General features: G+C 37.8%; 1 protein-coding gene and 2 non-coding genes across 4 annotated transcripts in view; all 3 read right to left on the reverse strand.

Annotated features, from left to right (window-relative positions):
- Positions 1–2,081: 2,081 nt before the first annotated feature.
- Positions 2,082–2,200, reverse strand: LOC121376595. The gene has a single exon (XR_005958488.1). It is a non-coding gene; the product is annotated as a 5S ribosomal RNA (ribosomal RNA).
- Positions 2,201–4,616: 2,416 nt separating this feature from the next.
- Positions 4,617–4,735, reverse strand: LOC121376598. Its single transcript, XR_005958491.1, has one exon. It is a non-coding gene; the product is annotated as a 5S ribosomal RNA (ribosomal RNA).
- A 9,224-nt stretch (positions 4,736–13,959) lies between these two features.
- The window catches only part of LOC121374240 (cell division cycle protein 20 homolog), a 58,378-nt gene continuing 51,357 nt past the window's right edge, over positions 13,960–20,980 (reverse strand). For both annotated transcript variants that reach the window (XM_041501254.1, XM_041501253.1), the window contains exons 8-10: positions 19,157–19,282; positions 15,622–15,739; positions 13,960–14,749 (exon numbers count right to left, since the gene is read on the reverse strand). In XM_041501254.1, coding sequence (XP_041357188.1) covers positions 14,568–14,749; positions 15,622–15,739; positions 19,157–19,282 — 426 coding nt within the window. In that variant the 3' untranslated portion in view covers positions 13,960–14,567. The remainder of the gene's footprint in view (positions 14,750–15,621; positions 15,740–19,156; positions 19,283–20,980) is intronic.

A 20,980-nucleotide genomic window follows, 5' to 3' on the forward strand; every position in this document is an offset into this window, starting at 1 on the left:
TGACGTCACGCAATTGTTTGAAGCTTGGAACCGGAGTTTGCCTTCCACGGCAAAAACAACGATATGAAAAAGAAAAAGAGAAAGAACTATGGTTGGGACGTGATAAAACCTATTGCTTTCCTATCGTACAACGCATCGCGCCTCAGGTAAGCGTGCTTCCCACTAAGTTCAACATCGCCCTTGTGTTACAATGACAAATGACGTCACTGAATTCTTCGAGGCTTGGACAGTATAAACAATGATTTGAAAAGATAGGGGGGGGGGGGGGGGGGGCAGATGTGTGTTCGTGCATGTGTGTATGCGTGCGCGCGTGGAGATGTATGTTTAAATGTGCTCAGGTGTCAGTAAACAAGTATCCCTTTCTTTTTTGTTTTTGATTGGGTAGGGGTGGTGATGAGTAAAACATAATTATGTGGCGAGCGGGGGAAAAAGGAGGTGTGTGTCCTTCAAAGATGAATTTATTTAGGACTAGCCTCAATAATAATAATAAATGAATAAATGAATAAATAAATAAATAAATAAAATCGATATTCTAAAGTAAATTAAAATATTATTTTCTTAATAGAAAAAATGTCTACAACTGATGTAAAATAAAGGTATACGTATGTAATATTCCGGAAGTTAACATGCAATATTCATTTTTGTTTTAATTTTTTCGACGGACTGGTAAAATGGCGTTCGGTGGGGCCAAGCGCATTTTCACGAATTTAGCGCGGAGGTGGCGTGGGGTGTGGGGTGGGGGGGGGGGGTTCTCCACTAAGCTCGATATTGTCATTCTCTTACAATGACTAATGACGTCACGCAATTGTTTGAGGCTTCGACAGTGTAAACAATGATTTGAAAAGATGTGGGGGGAATAAATGAATGAATGAATGAATGAATGTTTAACGACACCCCAGTACGAAAAATACATCGGCTATTGGGTGTCAAACTATGGTAATGCAAATAAATAAAGTGATGATCAACATCAATATAAAAATTTAAGACTTAATCAAAAACAGTGTAAAGAACTGTGCAAAAACACAAATATCACAGAATTTTACGGATACTGAATTTAACTCAAAACTTCAATTTTGTACTGTATTGGCTATTCTCAAACAGAATGTTACACCCCTGCACCACGGTGAGGTTACAGCACACGCAGGGGAGATGTGGGGGGAGGGCACGTTTGTGTTCGTGCATGTGTGTATGCGTGCGCGCGTTTAGATGTATGTTTAAATGGAGGTGGTGTGTGTCCCTTTTTAGGAGTATGCATTTACAATACTGTGTCTGTGCGTGTGAATAAAAATCAAATATTGCAATTATGTATAAAAGCACTTTCGTGTGATTTGTTTGGCTCTTAAAAGAGCCGGCAACAAGTGGCGTCTGCATTTAGTCCATTTCTTCATCTTCGGATTCGGATTCGGATTCAGGGGAGACGATTGCCACCTTCAGCCTCAACTCTGCTACCGTTTCTGCTTTCCAGCAAGCATACTCGTAGTAAGAGTTCCGGACTCCCTCTACTGTTGCCATCTTCAGTCGCAGGTTGTAACGGAATGACTTGTGGTTGTCGATTCTCGCTTTATCATAGCGAATCTGGAGGTCTTCTAGCCTGTTGTTAAGGAAGATGATCTGCTCACAGGCTCGTCTGAAACGATTCTCCGTTTCGTAGAGTTCGGCGTATAGATTGAATTTCTCCATTATATTCAACTGCAGTGTCGTAATTATAAAAATCAAATGTACAGAGAGAAGAGAAACATGCATTTTATATTCCTTATGACACGCACCAATACTCAGTGTCACGTCAGCAATATACACATTGTACACAAATCCCGACCACTCAAGTGCCAGTCAATTAGTTGATCTAATTAACAAACTCAGTGACGTAATTAAGGCAATTAGAATAACGGGTAGGCACCTTCGTTAAAACTTTAACTGTTAATTTCTTTGCCGTGGTCCTAAAACAACAGTGCTCCTTCAAAGATGAATTTATTGATGACTAGCCTCAATAATAATAATAAATGAATAAATAAATAAATAAATAAATAAATAAAATCGATATTCTAAAGTAAATTAAAATGTTATTTTCTTAATAGAAAAAATGTCTACAGCACCCGGTGTTCCCAGGCGGTCACCCATTCAAGTACTAACCGGGGCCGGCGTTGCTTAACTTCGGTGATCGGACGAGAACCGGTGGTTTCAACGTGGTATGGCCGTAGACAACAACTGATGTAAAATAAAGGTATACGTATGTAATATTCCGAAAGTTAACATGGAGTATTCATTTTTGTTTTAATTTTTTCGACGGACTGGTAAAATGGCGTAATTATTTTTTTTTTTTTTTTTTTTTTTTTGGGGGGGGGGGGGGGGGGTGTTACGGAGATCGCCGATTCTTTCGTTCGATTCCGACAAAATTGACTCAATGCGATCACCAGTCAACGGAAACACAAAATCGCAGTCCGTGAAACGAGATCCGGAAAGTTGAATCAAGTCGCGTCTAAAACAACACGCTTTGTTTGAATGACATTTGTTGTTTTGTTGAATTGTTTTTTAATGTACATTTAATTATATTGGAATTGAAGGCAACGAGTTTTTATTTTATTTCGAGGTTATTAGGCATATGGGAATAACATGTGACGAGAGAGGGTACAGTGGATATAATGTAGTCCATTGAAGGAGAACATGACATGGAGGGGGGGGGGGGGGGGGGGGGTAATAAAGTCTTCCGACGCGGAGGCTTGCATTACCTATTTACCACATTGTGACAAGCGAGATAATGTACGAGCGAGTGGACGAATCGTCAGTGGACGAATCGTCCGGCGCATGATAAATGAATACAAACAGTTAATAAAAAATGGATATTAATGTTGAATTCTAACTCTATTTTACTTTTTTGGTTATAGCATACCACAAAATAATGTTAAGAAACGATTACAATGTCAAAGAAATAACTATTAATATGTATGAAAAAAAATGCAGTCATCGAGTGGACCAATCGTCCGTGGACGAATTGTCCAGTGGACGGGCCGTATGGAAAGCACGTTTTTAAATGTTATTTATTTTTTAATATTGACGTTTTGCATTGATTACCAACGACTTTCCATTTGTTTCCTACAAGTCAGTAGTATTACAAACAATTATTCCTTAAACTAAGCGATACGAATGGACGCATTTTAAAAGAAACAAGTAGAAATGATACCGATAACAATTCCAAGATTTCATAATAATGTTCTTTTTTTTCTTCTTTTTTTCAACTTCAATAACTTTTTGATCTTGTCTCTTTCTATTGCCTTCGGCTTGGCAAGCCTTCTGATCGTTCTAGCATTTAGGGTTAGGGTTTCTTGTACTCATAGCTATAGAGATCTATAGATGTTGGAAAGATCGGAACTTTGTCCATTAGTCAACTCGCCCCAACCCAAGCATTATACTCATAATACTGTGATGGTGCAATTTTATGGGTATCTGGTCGTTTCGGCCGGTTGCTAGTCACTTCGTACCTTTGTCCTTTCGTACCATAGTCATTTCGTAGGTTGGTTCTTTTGTACCATAGTCATTTCGTACCTAATTTAGTCCTTTCTTACCATTGCAAAATTGAAAGTCATATCGTACCCAATCTAATTAGGTATATAAGATGCAAACACCACCTGCAACTGACTTTATAAATCATTAAATATTTAATTTTGTCCCTAAAAAAAGATCAAGTCATTTCGTACCATACACTGAAACAAATTTGTTGTTAATTTAAGGGCGTTTCTGATCAGCAAAAACAAAAAACATATTGTCATTGTGTATAAGTAATAAACATGAGCAATTGGCTGATTTGGTAATCGATAGGGTAGTCAATGTTTTCAGTGGTTGTTATTGTTTATTTCTTAAACAAATAAGATAATAAGTAATATTCGACCATTTCAGCTGGTAACTGAAAAAAATTGTTCATATTTATTTATTTATTTATAATTATTAGCATATTTATTAATTATGAATGTAAAAAAAGCACACTTTGGTCAATTGGAGCCAATTTCAGAAAACATCGAAGTTGGCCGTTAGTAGTACATACCAAATACGGCTCTTGTCAGGTAAAATGGAGGTGTTATGGTAAATCAATAACGATATGCTGCACAATAATGTGTTCTGATTTTCAAACTGTCAAAGTAAATTTAAAAAACAAAACAAAAAAACACTGCTTTTCGATTCGTTTTTTATATACTGGTATGAAATGACTATGGTATGGAAAGACTTCTCACAATGGTACGAAATAACTAACGTACGAAATGACTTTTTGCAATGGTACGAAATGACCAGGCAGCATGGTATTTACATGTGCTCTACGTCACAAAAAGGTCACAAAAAAGCGCTTCAAATGTATGACAAGTCGAAGGGAATCCGCCGTCTAAAAATAGACTATTTGACGGTTGAAGGGAAAAATAAATTGATACGTACGAAAAAATATTTGGCAAAAATGCATATTGAGCTACTACGAACATTTGGGGGACCAAAACACATTGGATATACAACTATAGATATTCTGGGCAAGGAAATGTAAGTAAATTGTCATTCTAACAATTAAAAAAGGTTTTATCAGCCGGAAAGTTTATAGCATTGCAACAAAGTCAGGAATGTCCCTTTAATAGGAAAAAATTCTACAGCACCCGGTGTTCGCAGGCGGTCACCCATCCATGTACTAACCGGGCCCGACGTTGCTTAACTTCGATAATCGGACGAGAACCGGTGCTTTCAACGTGGTATGGTCGTAGACAACAACATGTAAAATAAAGGTATACGTATGTAATATTCCAGAAGTTAACATGCAGTATTCATTTTTGTTTTAATTTTTTCGACGGACTGGTAAAATGGCGTTCGGTGTGGCCAGGCGCATTTTCACGAATTTAGCGCGGGGGTAGGGTGGGGTGAGGTGGGGTGGGGTTCTCCACTAAGCTCGATATTGTCATTGTGTTACAATGACAAATGACGTCACGCAATTGTTTGACGCTTCGAAACGAAGTTTTGCTTCCACGGCATAAACACTTATTTAAGAATCGCTGTGCACCGGTTGTAACGGAAAGATACCTTATAGTTCGTATCCTATAAGGTAATACGCCTCAGGTGAGAGCTCTACCTCGATATGAAAAAGAAAAAGAGAAAGAAATATGGTTGAGACAGGATAAAACCCGTCGCCTTCCTATCGTACAACGCATCGCGCCTCAGGTAAGCGTTCTACCCACTAAGTTCAACATCGCCCTTGTGTTACAATGACAAATGACGTCACTGAATTGTTTGAGGCTTGGACAGTGTAAACAATGATTTGAAAAGATATGTGTGTGGGGGGGGGGGGGGGGGGGGGCACGTGTGTGTTCGTGCATGTGTATGCGCGCGCGCGTGTAGATGTATGTTTAAATGTGCTGAGGTGTCAGTAAACAAGGATCCCTTTCTTTTTTGTTTTTGATTGGGTAGGTGTGATGATGAGTAAAACATAATTATATGGGGAACGGGAAAAAAGGAGGTGTGCGTCCCTTTTTAGGAGTATGCATTTACAATACTGTGTCTGTGCGTGTGAATAAAAATCAAATATTACAATTATGTATAAAACCACTTGTGGCGTCTGCATTTATTCCATTTCTTCATTTTCGGATTCGGATTCGGGGGAGAAGATTGCCACCTTTCCAGCAAGCATACTCGTAGTATATCCAGCCAATGCTCCAGAACTGGACAACGACCGTGGTATGTACTATCCTGTCTGTGGGATAGTGTAGGATCCCTTACTGCTAATAAAACAAAAAAGAGTAGCCCATGAAGTGGCGACAGCGGGTTTCCTCAATCAATATCTGTGTGGTCCTTAACCATATGTCCGTATAACCGTAAATAAAATGTGTTGAGTAAATAAAACATTTCCTTCCTCGTAAAATAAAGATTAATTGAATACAGATATATGTTCCTTTCTTCTCCTTAACAAACATTCCTTTCTTCTCCTTAACAAACATTCCTTTCTTCTCCTTAACGCATATGCCTTTCTTCTTAACAAACATTCCTTTCTTCGAGACAAATATGTCTTTCTTTCCCTATGACTAAAACAAAATACTAAAAATAAATATTTGTATTCAATTAATCTTTATTTTACGAGGAAGGAAATGTTTTATTTAACAACGCACTCAACACATTTTATTTACGGTTATATGGCGTCACAGATATTGATTGAGGAATCCCGCTGTCGCCACTTCGTGGGCTACTTTTTTTTTTATTAGCAGTAAGGGATCCTACACTATCCCACAGACAGGATAGTACATACCACGGTCGTTGTCCAGTTGTGGAGCACTGGCTGGATATAGGCCAATGGGCCCACCGACGGGTTTATTAGAGGATGCTTGTATTGGGTTCTGCTTGAACATAATAAATAAATAAACAAATAAATAAACAAATAAATAAATAAATAAAATAAAAACAAATAAATAAATAAACTAATTAAAAAAATAATAATAGAAAAAAAAACGACTGAGCTACCGAGATATCAGCAAAATCTGTAATTTAAACCATATATATGTGTGCGTGTGTGTGTGTGTGTGTGTGTGCGCGCGCGCGCGTGCGCTCGCGGAATGAAGCGACGAAATAGGTCAGTTCATAATAATCTTGTGAATGCGCTATCAGATTGCGTAGAACGAGAATTCCTTTTTTCACCTATTTAAATCATTTCGTCTTTCTGTCAGACTTTGAGAACGTAACTTCTAGAAGTTCCGTAGAGTATTTTATTTAGAGACTGACAACACAAGATACCATCACTTGCCGGATGTAAACAGTGAATGAGTGATAACCATTCATCTTTCAGCGTGCTAAAATTAAATACACAACCTCGCGTCAGGCTGAAGTCCTTAGAAGTGGTTTTGTTTAACGACACTACTAGAACACCTTGATTTATTAATCATCGGCTGTTGGATGTCAAACGTACTTTTGACAGTTTTAGAGACGAAACCCGCTACACTTTCTCATTAGTAGCAAGGGATCCTACACTTCCCACACAGGATAATACGGGCGTTGTTAAGTCCGACGGACGGGGCCAGCCTAAAATAGCTTAGGACTAGACTAAGTAGGTCGGGGCCAGTATGACAGGGCCGGCCTAAGTAGGTCGGGGCCAGTATGACAGGGCCGGTATAAGTAGGACGGGGCAGGGTCACGTGACTAGACCGTGACGTCATCAGTCACAGGAAAGTAGGTCAAGGTCACGGAAAGTAGGTCATGATTCTATATAGGCCCCCTTACTACTAACGTGTATATGTGGTTTATTTTTCAATACAAAATAAACCACCATTGTCAGTGTTGAAATAACTGTCTTATAATTATATTTTGTATATAAATTAACCCACGTACTGAAATAATAGTCGGGAGTGTTTTCTTGCTTAATTGGTATTTTCTTTCCGTGGCCTGTACCTGTGGTTCTTGATTGGCAGGTGTATATTTAGACGGTCCCTAGACACTGTGTCTAGACACACTAAAAAGAAGTGCCTCTTTTATTAAGATCACAGGGTATTATGTGATAACCTCAAATCGTAATGGACTTTACCAGCTTTATTACTGTAAGTAATTATGTAAAACCCTTGATTAAGTAGATTTTCCCCATCTAAAATCACAAAACTGACCAACTACGTAGTCCCAGAGAAAAGAAAATTATCACTTGGGTATCGTGAGTGGTCGTTTTTGCTCGAACGTATTCTACCAATAGGCCTAATAATGTGCATTTTTTCTTTGGATTTTTTAAAAGAAAAAAAATACTATAACTCCATTTCGTTATATTGATGCAAATTGAAATATATTTAGTTAAATAGTTTATTATACTATCAAGTCATTTATGTTGTTTTACAAGTCAGGTTGATGAAAGCGAAGCGCCTTGTAAATTAGAGCATTTGTTTACACTGTGCATAATAGAGAAGTTGGACCTGAGCTGACATCACTTCTTCCCAAGCTATACCACCAGAGGTCACAAAAACGAAACAAAATGGCTGCCCCCAGTTAGCAGGAATAATCACGGTTTTTTATTAATTTTAAAATTACGCATTTTTTATTTGTTAAAGTGTCAGTATGTGTTGGTGGTCCGGGTATGCATCTTTCCAACACATATGGCTCTTGTTGGAGTTTAGTCTACCTTTAAGTTCGAGCCGTGTCGTCTGTAATTGACCTTTTATCATCCTAAGCTGAATTATTTGAAGGCCTAATAAGGTATTAAAAATTAAAGTGTGTCAGAATCTATTGATTTTTAAATATACCAAAAAACATTCACACAAGGATAATGTATACAAAATGTAATTGCATGTGGCCATTTTTGATTGTGACTTAACTAGTCCAGTTGAATGTTCTGTGGTTACCCCAAAAGTAAATTTTATGGTGCACATAACCAAAAAAGGTAACAAGAAATAATATTTCACTATATACTGACAGGGGTGCACAAATCGGTTGTCCGCGCGCCCGGGAGAACCAAAATATGTTGCGGGCAACCATTCTTTGTCAAACAGTTGCCCGACGGGCAACCAAGAAAATCATAAAACAAGTAAAATGAAAAACAAAACTTCACGACACTGGAGTCACGGGCAATTCAAAAGTATCGAAACTGGTAACTTGACTGACAGGCGATATAAATATCCACCCAAACGCTGCCATCCACTCAGCGTCCACCGTGCATGATTTTGACGAGTTCAATGCAGACAGATACGTTTCAGAATGGTGGCTATTACTAGTATTAGCAAAAGGCACAAGACATGTGAAAGGCCACAAACTACACCAACAACCATCCAGTTCTGAGCTAAAAATTTGGCTAAGCCATTTTCTACCTTTCGATGTGAACAATCGGTTACATAATCTATCCGACACCTAACATATAATAATAATACCAAATATTAACCGGGATCTCGCGACTGGTAACGAGAAGCGACGTCATCAAGAATTCAGCATAACAATGTTTGCTTATTTTAATAATCAGTTATTAATTTTAACGGCAACATGTATGCAAGAAAAGTCTGAAAAATCTGTAGCGTGTTATTTTAACTCTGTAAAGTCTTTGAGCCAAAGTAATAAAAACGGACCGAAATTGCGTGTCAGTTTCAATACACATGCTAGTTCAGGGCCAAAGACAGTAGGCTAGGGCCGAGTTCAGCGAGACCCAGCAAAACAAAAACGTCCGCTAAACTGGTTTATGCGCTTCACGTTAAACCCAATGTCCACGTCGGGAACCAATCACAGAGTTCCTTCTGCGTCGTCGCCCCCTTCGACTGTGCGACAAGCGCCAGGAGCGGAACGAGGGGAAAGGGCCAAAATTGACAGCTACTGTCAGCAGCAGTCCCACCCAAACTAGCACCTACACCGTCACACCAATGGAGACAAGCCACATGATTATTATTAGCCCATCGTCGCCTCCGCCTGTTGTTCCCTCGGTAATGGAGACGCAACGAGACCCCAGGAGGAAGGTTTCTGTCCCAGATACGGACCCGCCGGCAAGCAAAACCTCTTCTTGGACGATCGTCTGCGACAAATTACCTGCCAAGTACCAGCATAACATTGCAAACATCCAACGCATTTTCAAGCTGGTCCTAACTGAGGATTATCGCGGGATTTTCCCGGGATGCTATGTCAACCTTGCTGACATCTTCCCAGACTTCGCTGCTGATCAGCGTATCACATCGCCATGAGTTCTGCCGCCAACGTTTCCACGAACCTCTGCCTCCAGGTAAGTGCTTAGTTGGACTTTAAAAATGTTCGGCACCTGTTCAAAAATGTGTTTATTTTTTTGTAAATAGTCTGACGCACTTTATTTTGATAGCCCGTCTAAATTTCTCAAATCAACTTAATTCTTTTTGGCCGAGCACTCGTTGGTTTTTGGACAACTTTTTGCTAGACAGCCAGTACACCACGACTGGTATATCAAAGGTCATGGTATGTACTATCCTGTCTGTAGGATGGTGCATATAAATGATCCCTTGCTGTTAATCGAAAACAGTAGCCCATGAAGTGGCGACAGTGGGTTTCCTATAACCATAAATAAAATGAGTTGAGTGTGTCATTAAATAAAACATGTCTTTTTTTTTTTTGCTAGACATGAGCAGAATGATTATTCTCTATTTTTGGCCTTAGATCTCTGACCCAACTTCTAAATTTATTCCAAATTCTGCCCACGTCAATCTTATTCCCATCCTGTCCTGGACTGGGTCACTGGCGAAGTCAAGAGGTTAGTTATCATTGGCTGGTTTTCTTTTTTAGGCTTCGGAATGAACCAGAGGCATGTTCAGGAGGGCAAACAATTGGGTTTTTGCACCCAATATTAGATGGATGTGATGCGATAGAATGTGATGGTTCTACTCAAATTGGTCGAGTGACCAAAATTGTAGCACTGCAGACAGTAATAGTTGGCATTATCACCTGCTATTTTCTATTATTAATGACATCACTGCTAAATGTGTTCATATCACAAATATGCCCATCTTAGCACTTATTTGAAGATTAAAATTGTATCATACATTTTCAAAAGAAAATTCAAAGTACAATTATATTTATAGACATTTTATCACTGAAAACTTCAAACAAAAACAACTGAAAAACCTAAACATGATCTCAGTTTCAAATAAACATAGGGTGAAAATTAATGCAAATGACGTATGTTCAAAGACAATAGTTATGACTTTATACACTTTCAAAATTATTTTACTGCAGTCAGTTATGCATCCTCTTATAACACCCAATAATTTTCCATATCTTATTTGGAAACAAGCAAATGTTTGTCTCTGTGATCAGTCAAAAGGTCTTGTTAAAAAAAAAAATCCTCATAGTTCTATCACACATCAAATGGTCATATCAAAATACTATCTTGAATGTCTCAAAATATTTGTACAGATGATAGGATGTTTGGATGTACAGTGATGATTATTCTAAACAGGAGATTAATATTTGACAAGTTATAGCCCTTGAATTTAGCAGAAAATGTTATGCCCGGTAGGGGGCATATATTGCTTTAGCAGAACTCTCAAAGTGCTTGTTAAAGATTTGAGTGTTAATTTTTAACAGTTTTTATAAGCACTAAGTCTGAACTGTACATTGTTGTAATAGGATTATAAATCTTTTAATGTCCTTGTAACTAATTATTTGGTAATAAATAACAAATGCACAATTTATATTTTGTGAAATCATTAGTTTGGTGAAAAAGAAATTTTACTATTATAATCAATGTCCTTAGTAATAGCAAATTGTCTTAGCTTGACAGTATCTTTGCATAATAAAACAAATTTAAAACTTTTGTGTTTATGTTTTGTTTTCCAGTAGTAAACGAAGATGTAGAATGGAGAGATGAAACTGCAGGTTTTTGTGATAAGACGATTCTATTTTGTCACCTAATTTAACATATCGGGTGGCACCTCAAAAACTGTACTCTTTAACGATTAGTGTACATGATAATCATATGGGTTATACAAATTTCAAGTAAGCATGTAGGATGCCTTACAAATAGTGAGATCATCAAAATTACGTCAAAGATGTAATGCTGGAATCACATGCATTTAGAGTGGTGCCCGTCTGGTACATTTTGAGTAACACTGTGATGACCCCTGTCAATCAGTAAAATTTCACCTTTTAAAAGCAGGTGCCTTGTAAAATTAGGTTTTTACTTACTTTCACCAGAAAGTCTGATAGTACAGATCACTCAAATTTTTTCTAAATGAGTGTTTAGTGAGGTGACAAATCTATCACTGAAACTTGTTTAATGAAAATAGACGAGGGGCAAACAGGAGATATAGAGAATACTTTATTCTGCAACCACGGTTTGTATTGACAGAATATGATAGCAAAATCATATCTGTATAGTAGCAGGATATGACTTTTGATGTCACACGCACAGCTACATGAACAAGAGTACCGGTGAGGTACATGATACACCCATCAGATTTTTAGGTGAAATTGCAATGGGATTGTGACGGAACATGCTCTTAATTTTGTTTTCGCCTGTGGCGATATTAATTGTTTTAGAGGGCCGTGTGCAGTTCCAATATGCACTTAAGCCCAAGTGGGCACTTTGTTACGTAATACCTCTGCGCGACGGTCGTCGAGCTCTCTCTAATACACACCCAGTCCAGGTGTGGAGGCCATGTGGCCAGTAGTTACGTAATACCTCCGCTAGTTCGGTACGATCGGGGTATTGCTGGCGGACTAGGCGTCAGGAAGTCTGGCCATCTAAGGAAAATTGTCGTCTTGGTCGCTGTGGAAATATCACTTGTAGGTATTCGGTGCCGCGATGTACCCCCAGGCGATACTGGGATTTTATAATAAATAGCTGGGGTTTTTAAGAGATCAGGGAGAAACATAGGAAGGCTTCCAGGGGGAACATTGTCCGTCCGGACTGGTAATTATATATTATTTCTGCTCTGTTGTATAACCTTCATGTGATTGATGTGACTTTAAATATTTTAATACTGTATAATACCAATATTATTTAGACGTGCTGCCGGTAATCTGATGCAGTAAACTGTAGGCTCACTGTTCTATATATATAAAGCTTAACCAGTCATCCTAGAGGACCTAGGTAAACTGTAGGTTATTGTCTTTATTGTGATAGGTACCAGTATTAATTCTGTATTACAAGGTTATTGAATGAGTAGTTACGGGTTAATTAAAAATTAACCAGTTAGGAATAGAGTTGTAATTCCTTTATTACTGAAGTTCCCCTGGAAGCATTTCTCAATTATCACACGCGTGGGTGTTGTGTCACGGTGAAGTGATTAGAATATTGTGTAAATTAGACACCTAGAGATTAACTAATTAAGTGATCAGTTCTGGGTTGTTATTATTTGTTGTTAATTAATTAATTACTGCGGCAGTACATTTGTCAGCGTAGATTAATACAGATTCCAAAGTGTATTGTGTTTTTGTTGTGTTTTCTAGTGAACTAAACGTGCTATATTATACATAATTTATATAAGATCTTATCTCTGTTCATACCTAGAGACGAGCCACGTGGGTATAACTGCCCGTTACAGAGAGATCTAATAGATATACAGTTAGGAGAGATATTTGGATAATCGTGTTTTATTCAGTTACGCTTATTATAGGATCCCCGTGACAGGGATGGATGAACAGTTTTGTTTTGGACCAACGTGGTTTGATGATCCTATATGAATCTGTATGCAAGATATGATCTGGACAAGGATTTACTGTTATGTGCAGTACACCGTGAAAAATAGGTCACAGTGATCTAGTAATAGAACGTGACATACCGTCATCTCAAGTTGTTCCTACATGTGAGGTTTAATGGTCCTGTATGCATCTGTATGCAAGATATGGTCCGGTCAAGGATTTACGGTCATGTGCAGTAGATTGTGAAAAGTAGGTCACAGTGACCTATTAATAGTACATGACACAACGTCATCCCAAGTTGTTCCTATGTGTGAATTTTGAGGGTCCTGTTTGCAAGATATGGTCCAGACAAGCATTTACTGTTATTTGCAGTAGACCTAGAAAAAGTATGCGACACACCGACATCCCATGTTGTTCCTACATGTGAGGTTTGATGGTCCTGTATGCATGTGTATGCAAAATATGGTCCAGACAAGAAAAAGTTAACATATGGACGGACAACGCCATACCATATGACCCATAGATGGGCGTATAAAAAATCGCTCATTTGACCTCTAGGTCATCATACAATGTTGCTGAAATAACAGAAATAATAGCTTTTCCCCATACTTTTTATGGTTACTGACGTCGGATATCTGCTTTATCCTGTTCAGGCCGAATGAGAAATTCTTCTCATTATTTCTCATTCTTACCTTCACAGGATAAAGCAGATAATACCCGTTCCCGGGTGAGACCGTTTATATTACAAGTGAGTTTTCAATTGTACATCACTCTTTCACTTGTGAGGTACGATTAAAAATACACAAATTGTAATATAAACAGCCTCACACAGGAACAAGTATAATATTTTATTTATTACATCGTATATCAATGAACAAAAATCGCACAAAAACTAAATTTTGTATTCCTACATCACACGTCTTCTATTGATGAAGTTTACACATTATAAACGTATTCAAGGCTAAACAAAATTATTAAAAAATATAATATATTTTGTTAAATATAGAATTAACATTAATTAGAAGAATTCACCGCATGTATTTTTTTCATTGAAAAATATGAATCGAAAGAACTATGCAGACTTTTTGCATGAAGATCTATGCGGGTTCGTACTGTGTGACACAGTCCATCACCTGATCAGAGGTCATGACCTCTCAAAAGGCATATTACACAATGTGAAGAGACGATAAATATCACATGGGTATCTCTTTCACTGCGGTGTAATAAACATTGATCATTAACTGAAGTAAACTAAGACAAGTAAAACTTTTGTTTTGATTCTGTCCCTACTTGAAAAGCATTCATCAGCTTTTTGTTTTTGTCTTCTTTTTTTTCACTTATACTTATTTTTACCATAAATCCGTAATACACATATGATATCGGGTGCAAAATATTATCAGTAAAGAGTAAGGGTAAAGTTTTTTGGGGGGCCACCCGATTTATAACAAGCACTCTCAGACTAATAAAATATTGCACATTTAACAAGTCAACTTGCACTATCTAATAAGTGCCCGGGAGATTGCTGAAGACGTGTTTTTGGATGTCGATTTCAGTGTCTTTTTTTTCTTTTCATCCTCAGCAAAGCACTTCCACAATCTGATTGTTTCATCAGCACCTGCAGACACTACTGTGGTTCCATCAGGAGATAATGCCATGTGTAACACACGAGCAGTGTGACCTGCAATACAAGACAACAAGCATTTTGAGAGTACTACTAAACCAATACACGTCCTCTACCTGACCCAACAGTTGTTCATCTCTCCTAAATTCAAGGGCCAAACATCTGTGAAAAGTAGGTAAATCACCATAAAAGTTAAACTTGATTTGTAACAGTACATGATAAAGCTATACACAAAATTTCAGCTCAATATCTCAAAGCCGTTTGCAAAAACCATCCGGAAAACATATGTGGGACAGATAGACAGACAGACAAACAGGACAGAGATGAAAGCTTTAGTCTCCGGTTCGACCGGTAGGGGATTGATAATGTAACCACACAGTAGGCACTACTGTGGTTCCATCAGGAGATATGTCATGTGCAACACACAAGCAGTGTGACCTGCAATACAAGACAATAATGTAACTACACATTAGGCACTACTGTGGTTCCATCAGGAGATATGTCATGTGCAACACACAAGCAGTGTGACCTGCAATACAAGACAATAATGTAACTACACATTAGACACTACTGTGGTTCCTTCCATCAGGGGATAATGACATGTGTAACACACAAGCAGTGTGACCTGCAATACAAGACAATAATGTAAATGTACATTAGACACTACTGTGGTTCCTTCCATCAGGAGATAATGACATGTGTAACACATGAGCAGTGTGACCTGCAATACAAGACGATAATGCAACTCTACACCACAAGTGTTTAACATAGAAATGTGAAACTACCCTATTCTAAACCTGTTACGTTTTAACATACTATGTTTCCTGTGATTTTTATTATTACAGTGATGTCCACTGAGAACAAATTAATACATCCACACTCGCCTCCCTGTCTGTCCCTGTCTGTGTCTCCTGTATTTTTTTACTCACCGGTTAATTCTGCCAGTTTATTCATCTTTGGATATTTCCAGATCACCAGCTGGTTTTGAGCATAACCATGACTAGAAATCAACTCTCGATGTTCCTTACTCCAAAGAATGGCACAAACCTAAATTTACGAAAATATGTAAAATGAGGCATAGAGGCAAATGAAAATCTGGACCAGCTTAACTGTATTTGGCATAAAATAAAATGGAAGCATACTTTTAACGTTTAGATTTAAAATGCTGCAAATACACAAACACCCACTCTTCGGATACGTATAAACACCATAAGTCTAGGGTATTCCTTTGGCTTTAATTAATACTGAGGTGACATTTGGCAAAAAACAGGTAAAACATCAGTGTTATAAGTACATATATATATACTTATACATGTAAGCAGTCCTCATGCAAGGTCCAACTTATAGGGCGAAGTCACTTCTCTCTTAAACTTTGAAAGGGTGAAGTTTTCAACAGGAGGAAGATTTGATTTTTTCCCCCATTAAAATAATAATAAAAAAATATGCAAAAAGATTATATTAACCTAGTATTATTTTATAATTTCGTTGTCATAGTAGTCACATGAACAACTGACTTACGTCAGCAGCGATACGTCACCATTATGACATATCGCTTTACTTCGTTCTCGGCTTGTTCTCTGCGAGCGAGGATGTGCATTCAGATAATGGATGACAAATTTTCCAAATTCGTGGAAACAGTATGCTAAGCTGACGGTGATAAGCAGCGAGCAGGGTGTTTTCCGGACGAATCCGAACAGTATATTCGGCCAGTTGGACGGTCTTCTGATGACCATGACGAGGCTCGTCCTCCATTAACCTCACGCCACGAGGCACCCAGCTCCACACGGCCATGCGCCACTGGGTCACCGGATATCCAAGGTGATTTTATTGATTAAAAGACTCTTTGGCACGAATCAAGTTGCCAGCAGATCTTAAGTTGAATCACGTTATGGAATCCAGCGAGCAGAACAATCTGTGTTCAATGTTATTTCAACATAACATGGCCATTATGCTGAAGCTGCATTAAAATTATTGGCTACTATTGAATCGCAAAATGACGTCAAAGAAGTAGCTTTGGAGTAGTTGTTCTTAATTAACCACGCTCATATCAAGTATCTCCAGGATGCATATGCATCAGAAAGAAATGTTTTATTTAACGACGCACTCAACACATTTTATTTACGGTTATATGGCGTCAGACATATGGTTAAGGACCACACAGATTTTGAGAGAAAACCCGCTGTCGCCACTACATGGGCTACTCTTTCCGATTAGCAGCAAGGGATCTTTTATTTGTGCTTCCCACAGGCAGGATAGCACAAACCATGGCCTTTGTTGAACCAGTTATGGATCACTGGTCGATGCAAGTGGTTTACACCTACCCATTAAGCCTTGTGGAGCACTCACTCAGGGTTTGGAGTTGGTATCTGGATTAAAAATCCCATGCCTCGACTGGGATCCAAACCCAGTACCTACCAGCCTGTAGACCGATGGTCTAACCACGACGCCACCGAGGCCGGTGAATATGCATCAATTCTGGTGACCAGTCAGTTTGATTCTACGACATCGAAATTGTTTTGTTCTTTACAGAACACCACAGCTGTTTTTAATTCAGATGCCCTGGAAACGCTGTGTTAGTGGCGGCAACTTGACTAAAGATGACAGTACAGCATCAGACCTAAGGCCAGTGGAGGGGGCGGGGTCGTTTCGGCGGAAATCAGAAACTGGGTGTTTATTCTAATTTTTTACACAAAATGATTTCCACAGCAGAGAAAACCTTCCTACAACCAAGCACTGCAAGACAACGCAGAAGATGATAAAGATGAGTGACAGTTTTCTTATATTAGTGTTTTGTTCGTTTGATATGACGTCATGTGTATTGGAGATTTACATAATAGAATTCACATTTGGAAATATATTTCTGCACCGGCCCATGTAATAGAGTAGTTGGAAAACGGCATCCAGATAATTTTAAAGAGTAAACCAGAGAGATTCCATTTACCCAATCATATTCTGATTATGAGACAAACGGAATTTGTTGACTGTGAAATTAAAAAATTGTTACATAATGAGTGCATTGAAGAATGCGAGAGAAAACCTTTGTGTGTTAGTCCAGTTGGTTGTGTTCCATAATGTAATAACAAATTTTGATTAATAACATTTACGCAAGTTAAATTCATATTGTGATACACCAAGGTACAGGAATGAAGATATACGCAATGCTTCAGACATTCTGAAACAAAACAACCAGTTTGTATCAATAGACATAAAAGATTGTTTTCACTACATTCCAGTTGCACAAGCGTTTCATGATAATCTCGGTTTTAATTGGCAGAACACTTTTTACAGGTGGAAAGTTCTACCGTTTGGTTTATCTTGTTCACCATGTTTCTTTACTAAAACTGTGCGACCTATTATTACCTATTTAGGGTCACTGGGAGTTCGCTTAACAGTGTATGTTGATGACTTTTTATTAGCCTACATGTCATCAGTAGTCACCGACCACACTGATCAATTAGTTCACACCACTGAAGAATTAGGGTTTCATATTAATTATGAGAAATCTAGGTTATTACCCAGTCCTAAAATAGATTATATTGGATATACTATTTCTAGTTTGAATAACACACTTGTTATCAAAGTACAAGGGAAGCGTGTAGCAAAACTGAAAAAATGTATACGGAAAATACTGAATGCAAGCAGATTTCTGCACGTGTGTTGGCTACAGTTGCAGGTCAATGTGTTTCTGTAACATGGGCGGTTACGCCTAGCAATTTATTTTTTCAAGGACTATACAGACTTTTGAGCACTAAAATTTCCTGGTCTAGTCAATTATCATTGACACAAGAAGTAATTAAGGAACTAAATTTGTGGCTCGAAGCAGTTGACCACTTGAATTAGAGAGAAATATGTTCTTGTCCTACAGACATAAAAATAGTTATGGATGCCTCCCATCTTGGATGGGGTGCTGTTTGCAATGGGGAAGTCGCGTCTGGGGATTGGAATATGAGAATTTCGCATCAATTGTCAAATCAACGGAAAATGCTAGCAATTTTGATGGCGTGAAAAACAAATGTGTACAAATTCTAACAGACAATATATCGGCGATCGCATACGTAAATCACAAGAGCGGTCCGCACAAAGAGTTGTCATAGTTGGCAATGGCAGTATGGGTAGAGGAGACAGAGAATGGAATTTATCCTCACTGTACACATATTGCAGGACAACGCAATGGGCAAGTGGACTATTGGTCAAGGACACCCAACAAGCACAACTGGATGTTGCATCCGAGAATTTTTGCATATCTCGACAAATTATGGGGTCCACACACAGTGGATCAGTTTGCAAACTGTCAAAATGCTCAACTGCCGCGGTTCAACAGTCAGTATTGGAGAGCTCTGTCAGAGGGCATAAATGCTCTTGGGTAATCCAACTGGGGTTCGGAAAACAATTTTGTGAATGCTCCATTTTGTCTGCTTCCACGTATCATTAGACATCTGGCATATTCTGGTGAATTAATTTTACCTGTGACTTTGTATCAATATTGTTGAGGCAGACACCAGTGTTGCAGTTCCAGAACCTAATATTTCTGTCCGCTGTACCACCACCACTAGCAAGGAGACTTGGTTGCCATGGACACCATGCTAAAGCCTACAAAACAGAAATTAGAACATAGGTTGCCTTACCTGAACAATATGACAAGAGTTTACGTCTTACTATACATCATTACAAGTTTATAATATTTAATTGGTTTTAAATTTCATAAGTACAGACGGGTGGGATGTGTTTTAGTGGTAGAGTGCTTGCCTGAAATGCGATGGCTTGTAGGATTAATCCCCTTCGATGGACTATCCTATGTTACCCCACACATACACCAACTACATCAAAGGCTATGGTATGGTTTGTCCTAAATATGGAAAGTTCATATAAAATAACACCTGCTGCTATTCCTACTGAGTAGTAGTGTTAGCAGGTTTTCTTTCTCACAGTAGACCATAAATTCCAAGAACCTAATATGTTAGACATCCAGTTATCAGTAATGTTATGTTCAACTAATTTGTTCAACACCTTGTTTTATCTTCAGTAATTAGAAATTATAACTGTTATAATGGTCAGAAATATAAGAGACCAACCACAACATACACTTGTTAATCATACTTTATATGAATCCAATAATAATAAACATAACAAGGTCTTTAGGGAACACTTTTTTTCATGAGCTGATAGTAGCTGATGTTTAATAAACACAGTACCCAGTAATGTTTTGTTTGCAGGTGATCTCTTCACAATAGTTTAGTGGCAAAGTTAATATTTTAATGGATTAAACATTCGTATGGAGAACTAGGAATTTGAAAATCTATCCTATGTATCCTCTTCACAAAAGTTAACAGTACTTATGAAGTCTTAAAGACAAAGTGGAACCCCACACACAGCCTTTGCATCTGATGCAGGCATGCAGGTGGCTAATGAATAATGTTGGTTTCAAACAAATAACATCCAAGATTATTAAATTTCACCAAAATACAAAATGTTTTAATAATCTTGCACTGTAAACATTTTTTTTTTTCAATTTGCTATCCAGTTACCACAGCAAAATTTGATTAATCTTAGTTGATCCAAGTCTAGAAATTCACTACTTATTCCAATTTTTGCTGCATTAGTGCTGGCAGTGAATATACAATTCATATTTATGTTTATAAAATATACATGTACCTAATATTTTAACAACTGATTATTTACTTAAATCAATTAAATCCACACTATTGTTTTTGGTGTGGATTATTTTTCAAGAGTCAACACCTGTGAAACAATGCAATTTGAACTTTTTATGCATTCAGGTCTGGGATTCGAACCCACTACTGACAGAATGTATTCATTGTAAACAAGTACAACCCTTTAGACCACGAGACCAAACATCTGCATCATAAAATAAATATGTAATTTAAGCCTTATAAACCTAATACTAGTGATAGTAATATATTCTGGCAGAACACTGCGAAGATTGTTGGAAACGAAAACAGAAATCTGAGATTACACGTTTAGCACATGCATCACGCTTAATGCCAGCTATCCGCTGCAGATTAATTACTGAACAAATTGTTCAGGTTAGGTTCGAAAGGATCCTATCATTGTGGGTTATTACTTTTGTAAATATTCTTTGCCATTTTAATCAATATTTTCATTAACAAATATCAAATATAAGTTAATTTAACAATCACATAATTTGTTTTAATGAATAATGGATTAAGTTGGAGAATGCACTTGGAAATGTAGATTCATGAAAAATAATTAACTTACCCCTATGGGGCTCGTGAATTGTTGTTTTTTTATACATTCTCCATTATGTAA

This window comes from Gigantopelta aegis, chromosome 6 (genome assembly GCF_016097555.1).
Source record: "Gigantopelta aegis isolate Gae_Host chromosome 6, Gae_host_genome, whole genome shotgun sequence".
Taxonomy (NCBI): Eukaryota; Metazoa; Mollusca; class Gastropoda; order Neomphalida; family Peltospiridae; genus Gigantopelta; species Gigantopelta aegis.